The sequence below is a fragment of the Montipora capricornis genome, chromosome 6, assembly GCF_036669925.1.
Source record: "Montipora capricornis isolate CH-2021 chromosome 6, ASM3666992v2, whole genome shotgun sequence".
Lineage (NCBI taxonomy): Eukaryota > Metazoa > Cnidaria > Anthozoa > Scleractinia > Acroporidae > Montipora > Montipora capricornis.
Window position 1 is genome coordinate 44,314,090 of NC_090888.1, and position 20,207 is coordinate 44,334,296.

The following is a 20,207-nucleotide window of genomic DNA, read 5'->3' on the forward strand; positions in this document are numbered from 1 at the left end:
GGATATCAAAGCAACACTAGTCTGACCTAGACTCCTGCTTTGCTCTTTTTGTAACAGATCTTCGAGTTCAGCGCTCTTCTCATCCACCTTTTCCAGCTTGGAATAAGAAATAAAAAAGAGAATGAGTGAGTCTCCCCTCCGAGCAAAGAGTAACTTCAAACCAGTGAAAAAATTATTTGTTTTAAAATGAATCAAATTCATGTAATTTTTGAGCTTTAGTGCCGCTTAGTTCCCTTTCAAATTTCCAAGGAGTCGCCATCTTGTGAAGTCTTTATTTTATGAGGGTACCACGTAATAGCCATAGGCTAATGAACTTGTGGCCCTCAATCATACCAGGGGCCTGTTTCTCGAAAGTCCCGAAAACTTTTCGGGCCCGAAAAGCCATTTGAAAAGCCGATCTTTTGACATGTTTTCAAGATAACAAAAAGAAAAATAACTGTGAAGTTTGACGACTTAAATCCTCTCCGTTCTTGAGATACAACTGTGACACATATGGCTTTTCGGGCCCCAAAAGTTTTCGGGACTTTCGAGAAACGGGCCCCAGACCACAACACCGGCAACTCCGTGCCCTTCTCTTTTCGACCAGTGTGTAATCGCGACCCACAAAGGGTTGTGAGACAGGGCTTACGGTTTATAGTCCTTACCCGAGAAGACTTTAAACACCAACCATTCGCACATGGGCCTTTCTGCAGATACGGCGGCCATTTTGATTTCTATTGTTTCGAAAGATATTATAGCTTTCTCAAAACAAAAATAAGCGTTTCTGGATTTCATTTATTTATAGAAATGTTTTGCTTTAAAAAATGTCAACAAATTTGAAGTATCCTGGAGTTGAAAGTTATTTTCTTTTGTTGGAAAGGAGGTTTCAGACTGTAAAATACATCATGTTGCTATTGCATGATTCTTTTAGGCCAGCTTTAAGATAAACCTCTTTTTTTTCTGAGAATCCCCGAGTAACCATCGAAAAAATACATATATCATATGGGACGATCTAGCGTGTAGTATCGTGGGATATTTTAACGAGTCACGCTGTTTTGGCGAGCCCGTGGGGCGATTCAAGATACAAGAGACGAGTAAAAATATCCCACGATACTACACACTACATCGTCTAATAAGCTACTTACTATCCAACGTTTTCGCACCATATTTGTAGCAAGTGAATTGTCAACAACTGAGAATGTGTGACATAATTGTATGTGACAAGCACGGGGCAAACGTCAGCACCTCACCTAGTCAAACCGGTTCTCTACTGTACAAACATGTGTACTCGTGTACTCGTTTCTGTACAATACTAATACCGATGGGTAATAAATCTCTTTGTTCATTTACCGGTGTTAACAATTACCTCCTCCATCACTCCATTTGCATCACTCTGACATTTTAAGTCCTAGAAGTATAGCTAGACAATTGTCAACGGAACGCTATAGCTGAATGGCCTAACGAGCATCCTACATGTAGACTCATGTATAACTGATTGGTTGAGCATCGGAATTGCTAATTGAAAGATCGTATGTTCGACACCGGCAAAAAGGGAACTTTATTTATGTGCCTAGTCGTTCTAGAGCTGGAGCACTAATTAGGGACAATGTAAACTGAAATCAAATCAAATGTTGGTTTTTGAGGAGAGGGGAAAACCGTAGTACCCGGAGAAAAACCTCTCGGTGCAGAGTAGAGAACCAACAAACTCAACCCACATATGACGCCGAGTCTGGGAATTGTACCCCGGCCACATTGGTGGAAGCGAATGCTCTCACCACTGCGCCAATATTGTACCTGGACCTCGCAAAGGGGCACTTGGATTTTTTCCAAGCATTTCCAACTAACAATAAACAGGGGCACCCAACGTCAATTTTCGGAAAATATCTGTTCGGAAGACGATTTGAGATCTAGAATTTTCGGCACATTCGTTGTAAAATTTCTTGCTTGCCTGCCTGTCCTAGGATCTTCGAGCCTCTAAAAAATGCTACATTTCATAATTTGCCCATTTTTAACGGATTTTTGCCCTAAAAAGGTCACCTAGCATTTTCGGAAGCCTTCTTTCTGGCTGAAATTTTCGAAAAGGTAAGTTTTGATCCCTATAATTTTCGGATCACTAGACTTTCAGCTAGGAAATCCGAACAGATGAAAACTTTTTAGGGGATAAAAATATGCCTATATATACCGTTTAAATACTAACATACGTTTAACAATGCTATGTTTAAGTACTTTTGAATTATATTGTCGTTGGGTGCCCCTGAATAAAAAGGAAATAAATCTCTTCATTAATCTCTTAATGGCTCTGAACTACGCTCAGACTATTCAAATTTCTGAGACTGAACTGGAATTCCAGTGGTCATCATTATCGCAGGCGCTGACCAAAAAGAATCACGGCCACTGTGGGTGCGAATGCTCCAGTGCAATTTACAGGAAAACCAATTCCAACATACTCCCAATCGAAAAAATAGAAAATAGCCGGCCAATAGCCCATTTCCGAGTTGCTGCATGCCTCAGTTTCAAAGCGAGTCCTGGTACACAACATTCAAATGGAAATTAGTTGCGTATTCTTATGCAAATCAAACTCATTTCCCTTACAATAGTTGAGCACCAAGACTCACTTCGAAACCGAAACAAACAGCAACTCGGAAATGGCCCATTGTGACCTTGGATTTCAAAGCATTCAAAAAGAGGTACCTTTTTGTTGAGTTCACTGATTTGTCTTTCTTGTGCAGAGACAACAGCATGGAGGGAGGTCTTCTCATTCTCTAAGGACTGAACCTGAAGACTAAGCTCCTCGCTTTTCTTTGACTATTGACATCATAAAAGAATTACATCAACAACTTAACATATGGACCAGGTAGAAGAAGACGATGAAACATCAAGAACTGACGTTGTTCCTTAAGATTACTTACCGACAGTCAGCCGACAGCTTGATAAACTCCTAAAATTTTGAGCTTGGGCTGCCTGTGTATTACGCCGTCTATTGGCCGACAGAGTTTTGATGTCCGAAAGCTAATTTTAAACACTTACTGTACGAGGGGCATGGAATCACCTCCCAGAAGTCTTAATAGAAAGTTTAGTCTTGTCCTGCATAACATCACAAAGTCTGTGATAACGTTTGAGGTCATTTGAGTCGTGAAGAATGAAAGCTATCTCGTTTTCACGATTACAGATTAAATTATTCAAGTACGATTACTTTGAAGCCATGAATTGTGATGCACATAATGTGCTCAATTTAGTTCAAGGCTATAAGCAAAACAAAATGGGATATATTGGAGACTTTTGAATTTCTAGAGAGAGCTAAGTGCGTGATGATGGACAAAAGAAATATACCTCTTTACAATTGTGTGCTTAGTTACCTGGCCTTTAAGTGAAAGAGAGGCTGGAGTTGACCTTGTTATGATACAGACCTCCCTCCTTTTCTTATGTTAATGATGTTGTTGTCATGCTAATTCGTAAAGAATTACACAAGACAAGCAGTGAGGTTTCTGTCAAAACAAGGTCAAGTTCAGCCTCACTTTCATTTAAAGGCTAGGTAACTAAGCACACAACTGTAAAATAGACTAATTGGGGTAACCCCCCAACAGCTCACAGAATAAGCTGAGACCTGTGACATACCTTGTCCTTTTCTTTATTTATGTATGAAGCAAGCTCTCTAGCAAGATTTTCCTTCTCCTTCTCCAAAGCAGCTGTTTGTTCCATTGTCTCTGTCTCTCTGCTCATGCTAGCAGCAAGGGATGCCTCAAGATCCTAAAACAAAATAACACTGCTTGTGAGGAAATGTGCCAGACACTAAAAGCAGATTTTCTGATTTCTTCACCAAGCTTTTCAATTTGAAATGGTTGACTTTTGAAGTCCTTTCCATGACCATGTAAAGTACTTTACTTCAGCACAGCTGCACAAAAAAATTGTCCATAACCTGTCTTCAACTTGCCTTACTTCATTTGTTACAAAAACAGTTAAACATTTAATGTTGTTCCATAATGCTGCAAGGAATGAGTAGAGTACAATTCAGGGAGAAACCAGACTAGTAAGTTTATAAATAGGTGGAGTCGCAGCACAATAATATTAGTACTTGACAATTTGTACCACGAAGTGCTCAATCAACAATCAATCGCAACTCTTACGACAAAATATATACGAATACTACTGGGCCAGGCGTAAACTATTTACTAAGGTCTCAGACTCAACAACCACGCATGGAAAGGCAACTACTACTTTAGTAACAAATTCAAGTGCAACTACAGATTCTCATGAAATACAATTGCGCAGATTAAAATAAAGCATATTGCTAATAATCTATTTTCCACATGCATTCATGCTAAGTATTAAAGCATTTTTATAAATTTTAATGTGAAATAAAGATACTAAGCTCAACTGAGTAGACATTCTGTCATGACATGAAATTGATACGCTTATGAAATGACTTGTCCATTGCTGTTGAAATTTGAATGCCCTCCACAGAAAAATAAAACTGGGAGCAAGAGGATGAAAACGGGGAAACAAATTTTACTCATGGCTTCCTCTCACCTCATAATTTTTTCCATAATAAATAATATTATTGTGCACTGTCGCACAAATCTTTAGTATTAACCATAAATATTAAAAAGACCTTGGTGAATACTGAATGATACACAAATAATTACTCGTAGTGTTTGACTCTTGGGATAAATTTCTAAGTGCATACATTCAAAACAAAGTTACTAATCAGTAACTTCCTTTGAAGAGCTATATGTTTTGTCTATGAATATAATATTCTAGTTCCAGACTTTATGTAAATTAAATCAGTTTTAGTGTATAAACATTGTTTGTTACGCACAATTAATTAGCAAAACAAGGAAGATGATTGTGGTCATAAAGAGAGAATTGGTGACTGCATACCAACTACATAGCTTTTTTACTTTAAAAACTTTATAATCTCACGTTAAAAGGAAATTGCCAAACCTTTCTCAATTCAACAATCTGTCCACGTAGTAGTTCTTTTTCCTCCTCAGCACTCTTACTGCGGCCAGACTCAGCAACCAGTTTCTCCTGAAAGCTTGTTTCATAAGCTTTGTGATCAGACATGACCTGTGATGTACAAAGAGAGTTTCACTTAAGCCTGTACATTTACTTGTGAGGAATCAGAAGTCACTCACAGCCTGAATGTTATATTTAATTCTCATTGCAAGATTTTGTTATATTGGCTTCAGTGAATCATTTGCAAATATCTAATGGTATGCAAATCTTTTCTTTATTGTTAAATATTTATTGCCTGAAGCAATGTTATCTGACCCCCATGTAAAATAAATTCACCTTTATTGAACATTTTTTGACTATATAATTTTTAAATCATTTGTGTCAGAGAACACTAAAAATGTTTCAGACAAGAAATTGAAGATTACAATATATTTTTGTTGATTGCATGTCCCACAATAATTATTTTGTCATCTGATTATTTTAACAAAAATCTATCAGCAGTCTGTTAAACTGTGAATTTAATGCCATCTTTTATGCTGTTTTCACAACACTAATGTCGACCAGCTAGGATTGCTTGACTTGGATTGATGTTACAGTAACAGAAAAAACTAGGCCAACAGAAATCACCTGAAAGCTCCAGTCTCTAATAATTCTCAAAATTCAAGAGCAATGTATAGCCACTTTGTGCATCTTCGTAAGGCAGAAATTTAGCAAAACTGGGTCAATTACACTGTAATATAGAGGTTTTTGTTGAACCACTCATAGAAATAATAATTGGATTTTTTATTCCATAATTTTGAAAGACTATAATGATAAGTTTACATGGGATAAACCTATTTGATTAACTATTAAATCCCTTTAATGTTAGATTTAAAGGCCAGGTCACACTAGGCGATAAGTCGCTGTGACACATCGTGGAGACAAATCGCCACAACAATTTGCCTTGCATGACACGGTTGATTTTATGAAAACTAATTTGAATTCATGTGACTAATCGCAGCGACAAAATTAGTGAAAGCAGTGTTGTTGCACAGTATGTACACTTCCCGCAACAAGTCGCTGCAACAAATATAAATGAACCAATGAGAGAGAGTTATATGGTCAGCCATATTGAATTACAAAACTAGTTCACATTTCCCTTCATACTTGATCACACCGAACACCGAACAGGCATCGCCTAGTGTGTCCTGGCCTTAAATTGAATGTAACACAATTTTTTTGGTGATATTTGGGCAACATAATATTCACATAGAAGCTGAAAATTTATTATTTACATGGCATAAATAAGCATGGAGGACATTAAACAACCCATCAAGTCAATGAACTGGAGTCAACACACCTTGTTTAGTCTTTGTTTTGTTTCTGACAACTCTTCCTTTAAGCTTTTAGCTTCATCTGTTGCCTTCATTAACTTTGCCTTCAACGTATTGATCTGTTAAAACATGAATGTGAAACAGAATGGAACCTTTTACAGCATCCCACAAATAATAAGACATTTTTTCCAATTATACATGTACATGTCAGTACCTCATCTTTTGAAGTCTTGTCTAATGTTTCTATATCCTCCTCTTTCTCTGCAAGCGACCTCTCAGCCTCTCCCAGCTGCAATGTTAAATTCTCAATCTGCTTCATCTGTCGCTCCAGTGTATCGTCAGCAATTTTGAGACGTTCTTGCAAACTGTTCTTTTCATCATTGAGTTGTTGTATCATTATTTGCTGCCTGTAACAATCAATATACTGTACATATGGGAACATGTTCCTTAAAGCATACTTCTGTTAATACTTGGTATATGTATATTAATAATTATTATTAATTAATTGAGGGAGCCTATCTCTTATAAGCCCAAGGGTTTCCTTTAGGCTTCTTCATCATTAGCTTTTTAATTGCTTTAAACACTATGCTCTGTACTGAGGCAAAACTGTTACAATAATCTTGAACTTGTGCGATGGAAATCAGTAATATATTAAGTGTTTGAATTCTAAAGCAAGACTGCCCCACGTTACTTTAGGGTGGAAAATTTATTGCTTGGAGAAATAAAACATTTACAATATTATTATAATACATAAAGAGCCCTTGTGCTCAACCTTTAGCCACATTTCCAAAAAAATAGGTACAAATAATTATCATACACATGGATAAAGCTGTGAAGATCCTGGCACACGTGGGTCTTGAACATGTTGACACAACATTGTTGCCTAAGCACATATTGCCAAGCTGTGTCAATTCATGACAGCTGGCTTTTTGAGTGGATTCAACTTATGTGTACATCATACATACACAAGTACTACAATAGGCTCTTTGCATGGCCTTGTCACATGACCTTGTCAATCATAAAAAATGTTCGTGGCTCAAAATAGATGCCAGAAATGGAAAGAGCGTGATGCAATTGGTAAGAATGTCAATCTTGAGGCCACTGACAGTTATGTGAGATATTTTTACAGTGATTTTAATGCTTCAGAAATTTACTGAAATTTATTTGGAAAACAGCTGCTGGATAGCAAGCTTTGCCTTCTAGCACACAATTCTCTTAAAATTAAACTATCAAACTGCTCTAAAATCATGCACTAATTTCATCACGCTCTTTCCATTTCTAGCATCTACATGTATTTTGTACCACGACCATTTAAACTTTATGATTGACAAGGTCACGCAAAGAGGCTATTATCTAATAATAAAAGCTTAATTCTATTAATGTTAGAATTATCTCACAGGTTAAACTGAATAAAATGCATTTTATGATACATGTATTCTGAACTTACTTCTTAGAAGAAGATTGGGCCTCTGTCATTACACTGTCCTGCAAACAAGTGAGACACAACAATATTGATAAACAACAGATAATTTTCAACACAAATTCATCATTTACCAAAAATCATATATTTCAAGCATAATAATTATGTCTTTTCCCTGATGAAACATGAACTTCTATTTAACTTTCAAACACCTTGTATCAGGTTGGAGCTCACATGTTCTAGGACCACACTAAAAAAAGGTTTTCAAAATGCCGAATAAAGTAACCCATTCACCCCTAAACTGGTCTAAACCAGCCATAATTTGAGTTAATAGTATTTTACTCTGTCTAACGCCAGACAATTTTATTCCACAATGGAAAAACCCCAGGAGTCAATGGGTTAACCAGGCAATTTCTTATTTTCATGCATTTTTAGATGGATTTCAATTCATTAATGACTTGAATACTACAAAATAAATAATTCTTTGTCATGAAAGAGTGATAGCATTCTGCTCTGTCTATCCTTAGGAAATCTTCTAGTGGGTCTTTTAACCAAATATTAGCAAAAATTGGGGATCCTTGCTTAGCTTCTCTCCTCATTCTCTACCTATCTCCACTGCTTTTTAGTAACAGTGCCAGATCCCTAGATAGGTCTTATGTGAGAACTTGTTCTGGGTTACAGGGATTGGCAGCCATTGCCTAGGCAGTGGAATGTCCCTGGAAATTCTAGACAATTCCCTGCCTACAATATTAGCAAAAGCATATGTTGAAATTGAATTAATCCATAATAATAATAATCATTAGAATGAGAATATGTATTTTGACCATTTAGAGGGCAGTCATAAAAATTACATGTACCAGAGGATTCCAAAGATGGACAGATAGGTTCACAACTTTGATCCTAATCTTAATATTTTGGTCAACATCACAAGGAGGCCAACGACAAAGCCGAAAGGTGCAAAAAGGGACAACAATACCATTTTGATACTGCCCTGCTTTCCCCCCCCTATTTTTAATGCCATTTAGAGCAGAAAAAGGAAATTCAAAACAGATGCAAAACCTTTTCAGTGGAGAGTTGAGCTTCTCTGTCCCTTATGGTAGCAAGGTCTTTCTGTGCCACTTGTAGCCGGGTTTGAAGGGTCTTCTTCTCTTCTTCTTGGGTTTTTAGTGTTACCTGATAGTTTGAAGAAATGAAAAGTTGGACCCCCTTCACTAATTAAACACAAATGCAAATCCAAACTATACTACACCTGTGGGCATACAGGCACATACATAAAACTATCAAATTACTTTCATAGCCAAAAGATTTGTAAACAAGTGTAATGTTTTTAAATAAAGACAAACTGAATTTAAAAGAAAAAAAACCAAGAGCTGCAAAATGCATGCAACCTTAAGAATATAATTATTCAACTGAAGCAAATGACAAAATTAGAAAGTATAGAAATGCAAGTTCCAGTACATTTTAGGGCTGCTACATTCGCATGTACAACAGTACATATTTGCAGGTTGAGTGAATTGAAATAATTATCAATTATTATTAATTAATAAATGAGCAAGAGACAGAAGCCTTTTAAAGCATCACTAAATTTACTTATTAATTAATTAATTAATTTTATTGTTTTCTCCAAAATGGAAAACCTGGGCATGATATAGTAAAGACTTGAATTAGTGCCCTGAACAACAGTGATTATAATCTATAGCTCTTTACTATAAATACATAAATAAAAATAAGAAATAGTAATAAATTAATTAAAATTGAATTAATTATATTATCTCCTTTCTTTAAGTTTACCATGTGGTCTACTACACCTCTTTACAGTTGTGTGCTTACATGTAGTTACCTGACCTTTAAATGAAAGTGAGGCCGGCATTTGACCCTGTTATGATACAGACCTCCCTTTTTTTCTTATGTTAACCTAATGATGTTGTTGTCATGCTAATTAGTAAGAATTTACATAAGAAAGGCTGTTGGCAGTGAGGTTTCTATCAAAACAAGGTCAACTCCAGCCTCACTTTCATTCATAGGCCAGGTAACTAGGCACACAACTGTAAAATGGACTATTGAAAGATCCAAAAGTCTAATATTAATTATCAAGAGATCTAAGTAGAGATACCAAAAACAATTAATACCATTCACATACAGTATTTATAAGCCTGATTCAATCAACTTGCCTGTATCTACATTTACATCAAATTGTGGGTCAGACTAACTAAATACCGTATAGTGTCTTAAAACAGAAAAAAGTGCAATTGCCAAGGGCTGACATTTACTACACACAAAAACAATGCACATGAAATATGGTAGCAGTGAAACAGCACAGGTTTGATATGTTGCAACTCAAGCTGAGTTGTTTGCAGTAGCATCAAACCTGCCATTCCACTTGATTTCACAAGTAACATAATCTGACCTTTTTTAATGTCTGGATAACCACACATGTTCTCCTTTAGCCCTCATATGGTTAGTATTCCAGACAACTCATACTGAACCATAAAGTAATCAAATAACCAATCCTATTCATGTAACATTGCTTTTCAAAATTGGCGTGGGACAGTCTGGTGTGTGGACATGGTTAATTTGGCGCTGAGAATTTTCTAGAATTTTATATCTTTGCTGGTGGTGAGTTGCATCTTTTCAGAGACCAAAACTTGGATTTATTTATCACAAGGTTATATAGTATTTGCAGTGCTCAAGAGAACTTAAGGTAAAGCGTAGCTTACTACAGTTTTCCAAAGAAGATCAAGGTTTTGAAATCTGTGAAATTAAAGCAACAGGATGTCTCTTCTGAAATGTTTGTCACTGTAATTGATGTAAAATGTAATTTTTCCTAAAAATCAATGTAAGTCAGGGGAAAAATGCTAAACAAAGTGGCCGAGCTCCTGGAGGAGGGGACTGGAAACTAGACTTTTCAAAGGCCTTTTTCTCAAAACCTACATGTAGCCGTATGACCAGGGTTAAAAGTTTTGGGAATTACTGTAGTAAACAATAATTTACGAAGACGAAACCGTCAACATTTAAAAATATATATCTATCAGACAGTTTTTTAGTCATTACCAAAATAAACAACAAATTCCACATTTTTGCCACTCACGAAAAACCTGTGTGACAGATTTAACTATTTATTCTCTATACATGACTATTTTTCTTGCTAAAGAAATCCTGAAATTTTAAGATGGGGTCATACAGCTAGAAAAAAGCCTTTGAAATGTCTAGTTTCCAGTCCCCCCACCAGGAGCTCCATCACCATAATAAGCGTTTTCCCCTGATTTGCATTTATTTGTTAAATAAAATTACATTTTACATCAATTGCATTGACTAGCAATTCAAAAGAGACATCCTGTTGCTTTAATTTCACAGATTTCAAAAGCCTTGATCTTTTTCTTTGGAAAACTGTAGTAAGCCACCTTAAATATATATTTTTCAAGACAAATTTGTTTCATGTACTTCTAGAGTCTTCGACAGTGTGTCATAATGGTCACCATACTGGATGACCTGGTCTTCCAATAAACACTTTAAACACTACCATGGAGACTGTTGACAGCCTTCCTTCATCTTTAATTCTTGCTCTTAATTCATAGAAAAGTGCAGGCATCTGGCTTTTGGTACAGAGAAACTCAGCCTGACTGTGATGAGTTTGTTCATGTGACCAAATGCTCTTTTTGTTTATGGCCAATGAAGACTGACCTGATAAGAGACACTAAATGCAGCCACCTGTTCTAAAGCCATCAACCAATGATGCCAACAAACTTGGCCATTATTAGTAAGACAAAGGGTTTTAACACATACGGCCCTTATTATTAATGAGGGTTGTTTAAATATTAAAATGAATTTTAAAAATCAAAATTAGTGCACATCTGACCAACCTCAGTCTCTTGAAGCTTTTGCTTTGTCCCAGACAACTCTGTCTTAAGTTTCCTAATTGCTGCTTCTTGAGATATCTTTGTTTTATTAAGTTCCTCTTTTTCTTTCTCAATGTCCTCTTCAAGTGACTGCACCTGTACATGAAAAGAACTTTATCAATTCTATAATTGTCATTTGATTCTCCCAAAGCAGAGGGGAAGGATGACAATGAATCTTTTACAACAGAACACCTTGGAAATCTCTTTTTTTAGGGGAGTCAGGCTGGTGTAGTTTTCCCCCTCATCAAAATCGACTCTCAGCTTATTACATGTACATCTGGCTGTGGTTATTTTGTGCTCCAATATCAAACATGGACCATACTAGCAGCTGCCAGGGGACTGCCTTATCTTAAGCTCGATACAGTGCTTGCTGGCTAGCTTCCCCAGGCTCTTATGCTTAAGTGGGGTGGGCACTAGTCTCCAGGGGCACGTACATGTGATTGCAAATATTAGCTCTGCTTTCTTGCTTGCTTGATTTTTGCAGATCATTTGCAGTCATTGCTTGCAATAGCTGTTTGTTCCTGCTTCCATCACTCCCTCCCTTTGATGGTAAGTATGAGGTTCGGTAAGTATTCCACATGGTTGCCATGGTTACCAAGGCTGTGCTTTGAGGAAAATTTTAGGGAGCCCTTTGGGCTCCCAAGCATTTCAGCTGGGGTGCCCAGCCCTCTCAGACAGTCGCACGAATTAATTAATTAACATTTAATTAATTATCTGAGATAAAAAATGCAGCAAGAAACATTGCTGCAACTGGTCTGGTGATCGTCGAACTCGCTAGTGCAAGAAAAACCCGCAACCCGTCAAATTTTTCATGCCATACTTGAGAGAGACGAGAAAAGTGGCAATGCCGCTGATGTTTTTCAGGTTTGAAATTATAAAAGTAAAGATTGCGGCAGGTTTATGTAATTTTGATAAAGACTTTTGGGTCTAAAACAGGTAAACCTTTTTACTGGTTAGTTAGGTTGAAAACAAGTTTTCAAAACGTGAATCAGTGCCGCTTGATTCTGTGAAACTGCCATGAAACAATGAAACGTGACGGCGGCCCAAAAGCTATCATATTTTTTCAACAAGTCATCTTGATCTGGACGAAAATCAGTATTTTCCCCAATATTATGAGTAAAATGTTTAAAAGTTGAATGAGCTTTTTGTGGATTCGGTCGAAGCGTCAGTCTTTGCATATTCATTTTTAGGACACGCAATGATTTGTCACGACACCAAAGACAACACGGGATTGCTGTTTCTAAAACAACAACAAATAACATGATCTTTCCCTTTTTTCTTTCGTTAATTCATATACAGGGGGAAAACAACCATAACCTAAACATATTTAAGCCCAGCAGGCACAGCAGCGAAAAATGGTAAAAATATTAAATTTGCATAAACTGTGATCCCGGTTCATACAAAAATAAATTGCACCACTTCGCTTTACCCCAATCAGAGCAGAAGAAACAACTTTTGTTTTTTAAATGAACGAGAACCAGTAAATGCCAGTTAATGCTATTTTTTGAGAAGGAATCGAAATCTGTGTGAAAAATCAAGTGGAACGGCCTTTGAACCGATTGTTTCGACTTTCTGAGAGCTTTTGTAAACTGTAGTGACCAGCATATTGAAATTTTTAGCCTGCATGCTTATCTGCTTAATAATACATGTACAATAAACCAGAGTACATGGCTGAGCAACCAGGTAATTTTTCTCACTCGCCCGACGCCAAGTGTTGATAGCCTCAGGCGACCGGGAGCCGTTAGAGCACAGCCTTGGTTACCTTCAGTGCAAAAATATACTGCCAGTTGTGCTCTAAGCCCTTCCACCTTTTTGGCACCAGCACGGTCCAAGCTCATCTTGTCAATGAGTTTAACAGGAATTAAATCAATGACCTTGCATATACTTATTAAAATGCGGTCACATTGAGCTATCAGAGAGGGCTGTGCCATTAAACCAGGACACAATCATATTGCATGCCCTTTATACTTCAAAATGGATAAAATATGTTGTGCTGTTCCCCAACCATAAATTAAGAAACTTAATTTAAAGGTGCTAGGTCACGCAATTTCAGGCAATTTCAGCACTGATCGAATGGTCATAGAATTAACTAAAATGTCAAAATAACTGTTCAAAACTATAGAACTCTAACAAAACACAGGGAAGCCAAGAAAGGACATGGATGGACAAAACTGGAGAAGATTGAAATGGATTGAATTTGGGTAAATTTGAAAAACGTTGGCCCACCTTTTTTCAAATTTATATCAGTCTATAATTATCAAAATGTCATTTACAAAGCTGGAAAATCATTCTCAGTTGTTATGTGGCCATAATTTTGCAAATAAAAGACTTGCTCAGCCAATTTGACGTTTAGAGCTCATAATTAACAAAATTAAACAAAATTAATTAAAATAGCGTGACCAGTAGCCCCTTTAAGACTTAGTGTCAAGTCGTTCTATTGCTGGAGCACTAACTGCCGGGACACTGTAAACTGAAATTAACAATGAAAGCAAATCAAGTCAAATGTTGGTTTTTGCCATATGACTGACTGTCCCAGAACAGGCTTCATGTTATGCAACATACATGGAAGAACTTACAGTGGACTGTAATGAGGTTTTCTCCAATTCAATTGACCTCATTTTGACCTTAAGTTGCTCCACTTCAGCCAAAACTTTGTCAGCTTTTGTTCCATGAGAATCTGCCTTCTCTTTCTCCTGTTCCTTCTCTTCCAATAACTTGAGCTTTTCATCTGTTGCACAATGAATAGATACAAACAATCAGACTGTTGTGCATGTTCAAACTCTAACTTATGTTCTTTCATTATTTCTTCTTATTACTATTATTATTATTATTATTATTATTGCTATTATTATTGTTGTTATTATTATTATTAAATTATTATTATTATCATTATCATTGTTACAATGTATCATTATCAATATCATTATCAATAGTTGTTTATGTCTAATTGAATATTAGGAGAAGGTATTTCTTGCACACTTCTGACACTTGAGACAGAGGATTTACCATATCAAAGGGATGTTTAAGACTAAAGTCAAGGAATGTTCAATAACCATTGGTGCCTCATTAATCTAAATTCAAAAGGCTCTAATAATAATGGCAATCACCACTTCTTAATCATAACCAGGGATATCTTGACCTACTTAAATGCATTTATCCCAAAAATCCAAACAAACTAACCTTGATGTCTGTTAATAAGTTCTGTCATATCTGCATTGTGCTGTTTTTGAGCTTTCTCCATTTGAGATCTCAGTGTGTCATTCTCCTCAGTAACTTTCTTCATTTCCTGTTCATGAATCTTTCTCTCCTCCTGTTTCACTTGTTTCATCATTTCACGCATTCTATTCATTTCTTCTTCCATATCTTTTCTCTCCTCTTCCATAAGTTTCATTAATCGCTTGTCTGATTGTTCAGTGTCGGAATTTTTCCTGAGGTTCTCATTGTCTATTTCTAAGCCTCTGACTTTTTCAGCGAGAGACGTTCTCTCCTTTATCAAGTAATTAACCTGTTCCTTGACTGGATTAGTGTCTCTTCCAATCTGTGATAGACCTGCTCCTGTCAACATGTCGCATACATCCTCTGACACATAAGCTCCTGCTTCCTTCTCAACTTTCATCTGTTCAAGTTCTGCTTTAAGCTGTTCATTTTCTGCTTCCAAGTCTTGGGTTAAGGCCTCTCTCTCATCTGAAAGTTGTCTAATATGAGCAACATAGTTTTCAACCTCAATCATTTCCTCTCCATGTTGTTTACGGAGTTGTTCAAGGCTATCAAGAGATGATTTGAGGCTTGTTTCTGACCGAGTGAACTGTCTCCAAAAGTACCGCAGTTTATGTTCCAGGGAAATGTTAGTTCTGTAACCATCTTTACTAAGTCTTTCATCAATATCATCAAGTTCATTAGCATCCTTGGAAAGATAAGAGTAACATTACTGTTTAAGTACCATAAAAAATGTTTACAACAAAATAACTTGATTTTCACTACCACCTGTATCTGCATGAGACGGCGCACCTTCACATCTTATTCAGTTCTAATTCAAAGAGTTGCAGTATATCCCCAAGAGATCCTTTTAAAGCAAACACTTAAGTGCCCATTCACACAGGCTCACACAATTATTTTTGGATGGAGAATTAAGCTCGCAAAACGTTTATACCAGTCCTTATGAATCATGCAACATTTTTCAAGTCAAATTATTCTGCTTTCCTACGAAGTTAAAAAAATTTGGGATTGCAAATTGTGACTAAAATTTCCTAATTAAAAGTTCCATGGCGACTTATTCCCTGGTGAAGTTATCCAAGTTTTGAAGTTTGAACAGAATATGGGGGACTGATATTTTGAAATTAGTATACCGGTAACTAAAAGTTTAACCCATTTTGTTTCAAATTCCACTCTCCATTGTCCAAATCAAAACATTCATTTGCAAAAAAAACAAATTATCACCATTCCCACTCTATAATAATTAACTTACATGTATACACCTCTCAAATCTCATACATAGTAGCATGTCAAGATTTTACATCACTGGTATATTTACGTTTTTTAAGGACAGTGCCGACTAATTCAAAGCTACATGTATCTTTCCGCGGGTTTATGAACATGTTGGAAAAGCAGATCTTAACAAGTGTTCTTGAAATCCAAAAAGAAAATTGGGGGTAACCATGCATTTTTCAAAGATAATCAATCAACTATATTTGTAAAGAGCTTTAAAATAGAAAGCAATGTACATATACATGCATGGTGTTCTTTTCCAAATTGAAGCTGAATTCTCTCTCAAAAATGCATGGTTACCCCCACTTTTCTTTTTGGATACCAAGAAAACTTTCTAAGTTCTACTTTCTCCACAAGGTTTTTAAACTGCACAAAAATATCCCTGTCTTGTGTGTTATATATCTTTGATTATATATCTTATATATCTTATATGTCTTGTATTATGTATTATAAAGCACCACCCATAGGGAACCCAAATATCTCAAGGTGTGCAGAACGTATGCGCAATAACAATAGTAGGCACAGACCTTAGCAGTAACGAAAGGAAAGCTTGAAAAATTTAGGCTTGAATCGGATTTGAACCCATCACTTCTGTGTTGTAACCAGTACAGTGCTTACCCATCCACTAGACCTATCAAACCAACTAGCCAACTAGGAGATGGTCATTTTTGGGAGTAAATTGTAACAAAAAGAAAGACAGTTCCCGTTTTCAGGACCAGTAGCCTACAACATGTTCATAGCTTCTATCCACGGTTAATGAATGTTTATTTCTCATCAATTGCCCACAAATTTGACTCTTAAAACAAAACCAAACTCTAAGAGAGGCAAAACAAGGCTGTGAGGCACCTGTACAAAGTAAACGAAGGTGTATATCTAAGCGACTTGATCTTTTTTCACTTTTGAACTGGAGGAAAAACTATATGAACTCTGTGCCAATCATTATCAGTCTCTCTGTAACACTATGAGCAATTATGAGATGAACTGTACAACGGGTTAATAAACAATTTCAGTACTGGCTTACCGACTCCAATATTATAAGGCTTGACATATCGGCCACAGAATTCTTGAGTCGATTGCTATTCTACATAACAGTTCAAGTGGTTATAAGGGATCTGATACATTAGAACAGGCTTTCCAGTTGGTTTTCACACGAAAGCATTCCATATCAAATGATAAATAAAAAGTCAACAAACTGCACATTCGACAAGTCAAGACGCCTAATTCGTCGCTAGGAGAATGGGCTTGAAAAGGCGGGTATTGTCCCATCACCCACTGCGACAAACAAGGACGGCAACCGGAAATCAGCTGTTTTCATATTAGCCCGTTCCAGGCTCCCAGAAGGCTCCCAGATAGTCGAGAAAACTACGCATTTTTTTTTCATTTTCTCGACTACGTGGGAGCATAAAACAGGCTGTTTTATATTTAAGGTGATTCCCTTGTTTTGCACCGCTCATCTCATACTGTGCATAACATTGCGACTTCGAAGCCGGCGATCTGAACAGAGACAACAAAGGCCGCTTTTGCTGTTCAAAAGCATATAAGCGTAAGCAGTGTTTACATATAAATGACGTGAAACTGCATTTGGAGCCAGACACTGAGTGCAAGGTGACGACTGTAGCGGTCCAATTTTGCTTACATTTATTGGCAAGATTGATTAATTTGAAATCACTTTACCAAATGATTATAGCCCAGACAAACAAATAAGCTCAAGTTTTCAGTAATATTCAGTAGCTTTTGCTATATAACAACAATTTTCCGGTTGATCAAGTTTCGTACCCTTCTCGTGTAATTCGGTAAAAAAGACTTGGAATAAAGGGCACGCAGCGCGAAAACAAGCACTATGACCCCATCTTTTTATTGCATTTTTTCAATGTCCTGTGTATGAATATCAATTGTGCCAAGTTTGACAAAAATCTGGATAGTACCTCATTTTCAAGGGAATTACCTTAAATTGTCTCCACATTATCACATTTGAATTACAATCTTTTCACTGCTAGAGACGATTAGTTTAAAAATCTGGGAGAGACCACTGTACTGGCATGCGAAATGTTCACTTCCGGTTTCCGCCCGGGACTCAAAAGGGACGAGTGATTGACAGTGCCTAGTAATTCAAAGTTTATAAATATGCGGGAAACGTATATCTTATATATTAGGGTTATTGAAATACTAAAAGAAAATTGGGGGTAACCACGCATTTTTGAAAGATAATTAATCAACGATATTTGTAAAAAGCTTTTAAAATATTAAACAATATGTGGCGTTCCTTCCAAATTGAAGCTTAATTATCTCTGAAAAATGCACGGCATACCCCCAATTTTCTTTCTGGATACCAAGAGCACTTGCTAAGTTCTGCTTTCTCCGCAAAGTTTTAAACTGCACAAAAATATCCCTGTATTAGCAAGCACCACCCATATGAAACCCCATTCTCGTCTGGGAAACTATATGTAGGAGGACATGCGCCGTAGAGTTCTTATAGCCAAAAATTGGCTATTTGAACCTTACGGCGCCTGCTCACTCCTCGTGCTAACATGAGTACACCAATCAGATACGCTTTTTATTGTTTGTAACGAAAACCAATGAGAAGACACCTTGTTTCACGGTTCCCCAGAGCTCTTCTCTCAGAGTATCTCGAGATGCGCAGAATGTATGCGCAATAACAATAGTAGGCTCTCTCAGCTGTTGTTATCGATCGATCTATAGGAGATAATACGGATACGAATTATTTACAGTTTGAATGGTAATAATTAAAATAAACACGAGTGGGTCATTGGTCATTTTTTTTCCGTCCCAAACTGTGTTGGGCATGTTTTGTTTTTGATGATAAATTGTTGCTATAATCTCAGGAGAAAAAAAACATTTCATATCCCTCGAATAAATACTAAGCGTTACCAGAACACTTTCATCCCATCGATGTGCTGCCGTCAAAATAAGTACAAACTCCAGGAACATTAATTTTTATATAACGAATGATATTTTTAGTGTTATTATATTTCACATTGTATATAGTTTTTACAAGCCTATTTAGTCACATTACGCAATTCAGCTCGAGGGCTGCTATGTAATTATTTGTTAATAAACCTATCCTATCCTATCCTATTGAACTAGCGTGAGGTTCGCTTTTCCCATTACGGACCTGATGCTAGTTCAATAACATTTGCAATTGCTGCAGATTCAGGCGGCTTCATCTGGATTCGAACCACGACCACATGACTTCTGCGATGCCGATGTACTGCTCTACCAACTGAGATATGAAGGTAAAGATACAATTGCCCCACGCTCGCTCTGCAAAAGATGTTTCATTGCGACACAAAGGTGGGGGAAAAATATCCTTGGGATGAATATGTATTCTGTTCAAACCAGGTTTGCCTTGTAACATTCTATGCTGCTTTCTCCATCTCACCCCCCTCGTTAAATCGGTGCTTGTGGCTTAATGTAGTACAACACAATGTACTGCAGTACTATTTTTTCCAACGAAGTAGTGAAAGTATTGAAAATTAGTTTAATATCACTGGGATATCAAATCAATGTTTACCTAACCTTACCTCCGGGCATCATCCCGGCAGGGCCAATCTTAACGACAACTTCAATGTAGGGGAAGAGCCCAATTCCTTGCTGATTACTTTTGGAAAACGTATGGGACAAGGAACACGTTCCCCGCCTTTTAGCAACGCTAAAAAATGGGTTTCTTCGTGGGAAGCCCGGGAAAACTGAAAATTGGACGATCTTGTCCTGACAGTGAACGAGAACGCCCCTCATGGAAACTGAGTAGCTGCCACCTTGGACAAGCTCGCAGCGTCTTCACTGGTCAAGACCAACATGTTCGTGTAACTGAAGTCAGGATGAAGGCGATCGCCCGCAGACCAATTTCAAAGCTTGCATTGATAAAAAATTTTGCCGGTCAGGTGATAAGCAAACACACTATCAAAATCTGAAGAAAAAAGAAAGTGATTTTTTTTATCACAGGACAGTAATTTCTTTTATTTTTTGCATGTTAGCTTACATTAATTTAAAATGTTTGTCTTTGAAATGTAAAAAAACGCAGAAAGAAATGATCCATCAGTTTGGAAAGAGCTGTGTGAGCGAGGAAAACAGCTAGCAGCCGATGTTAACGTTGAACCAACGATACCTCGAACAGCAGGACGTCAGCAACACAGAGTG

The 20,207-nt window shown here is 36.9% G+C and overlaps 1 protein-coding gene across 1 annotated transcript in view; it reads right to left on the reverse strand.

The window, feature by feature from the left end:
- The window catches only part of LOC138052221 (myosin-11-like), a 34,661-nt gene extending 17,381 nt beyond the window's left edge, over positions 1-17,280 (reverse strand). Inside the window, exons 1-12 of the mRNA XM_068898601.1 lie at positions 17,071-17,280; positions 14,745-15,468; positions 14,141-14,292; positions 11,529-11,660; positions 8,728-8,841; positions 7,696-7,733; positions 6,463-6,655; positions 6,275-6,367; positions 4,921-5,046; positions 3,595-3,726; positions 2,671-2,784; positions 27-96 (exon numbers count right to left, since the gene is read on the reverse strand). Coding sequence (XP_068754702.1) covers positions 27-96; positions 2,671-2,784; positions 3,595-3,726; positions 4,921-5,046; positions 6,275-6,367; positions 6,463-6,655; positions 7,696-7,733; positions 8,728-8,841; positions 11,529-11,660; positions 14,141-14,292; positions 14,745-15,468; positions 17,071-17,097 — 1,915 coding nt within the window. The 5' untranslated portion in view covers positions 17,098-17,280. The remainder of the gene's footprint in view (positions 1-26; positions 97-2,670; positions 2,785-3,594; positions 3,727-4,920; positions 5,047-6,274; positions 6,368-6,462; positions 6,656-7,695; positions 7,734-8,727; positions 8,842-11,528; positions 11,661-14,140; positions 14,293-14,744; positions 15,469-17,070) is intronic.
- Positions 17,281-20,207: the final 2,927 nt, after the last annotated feature.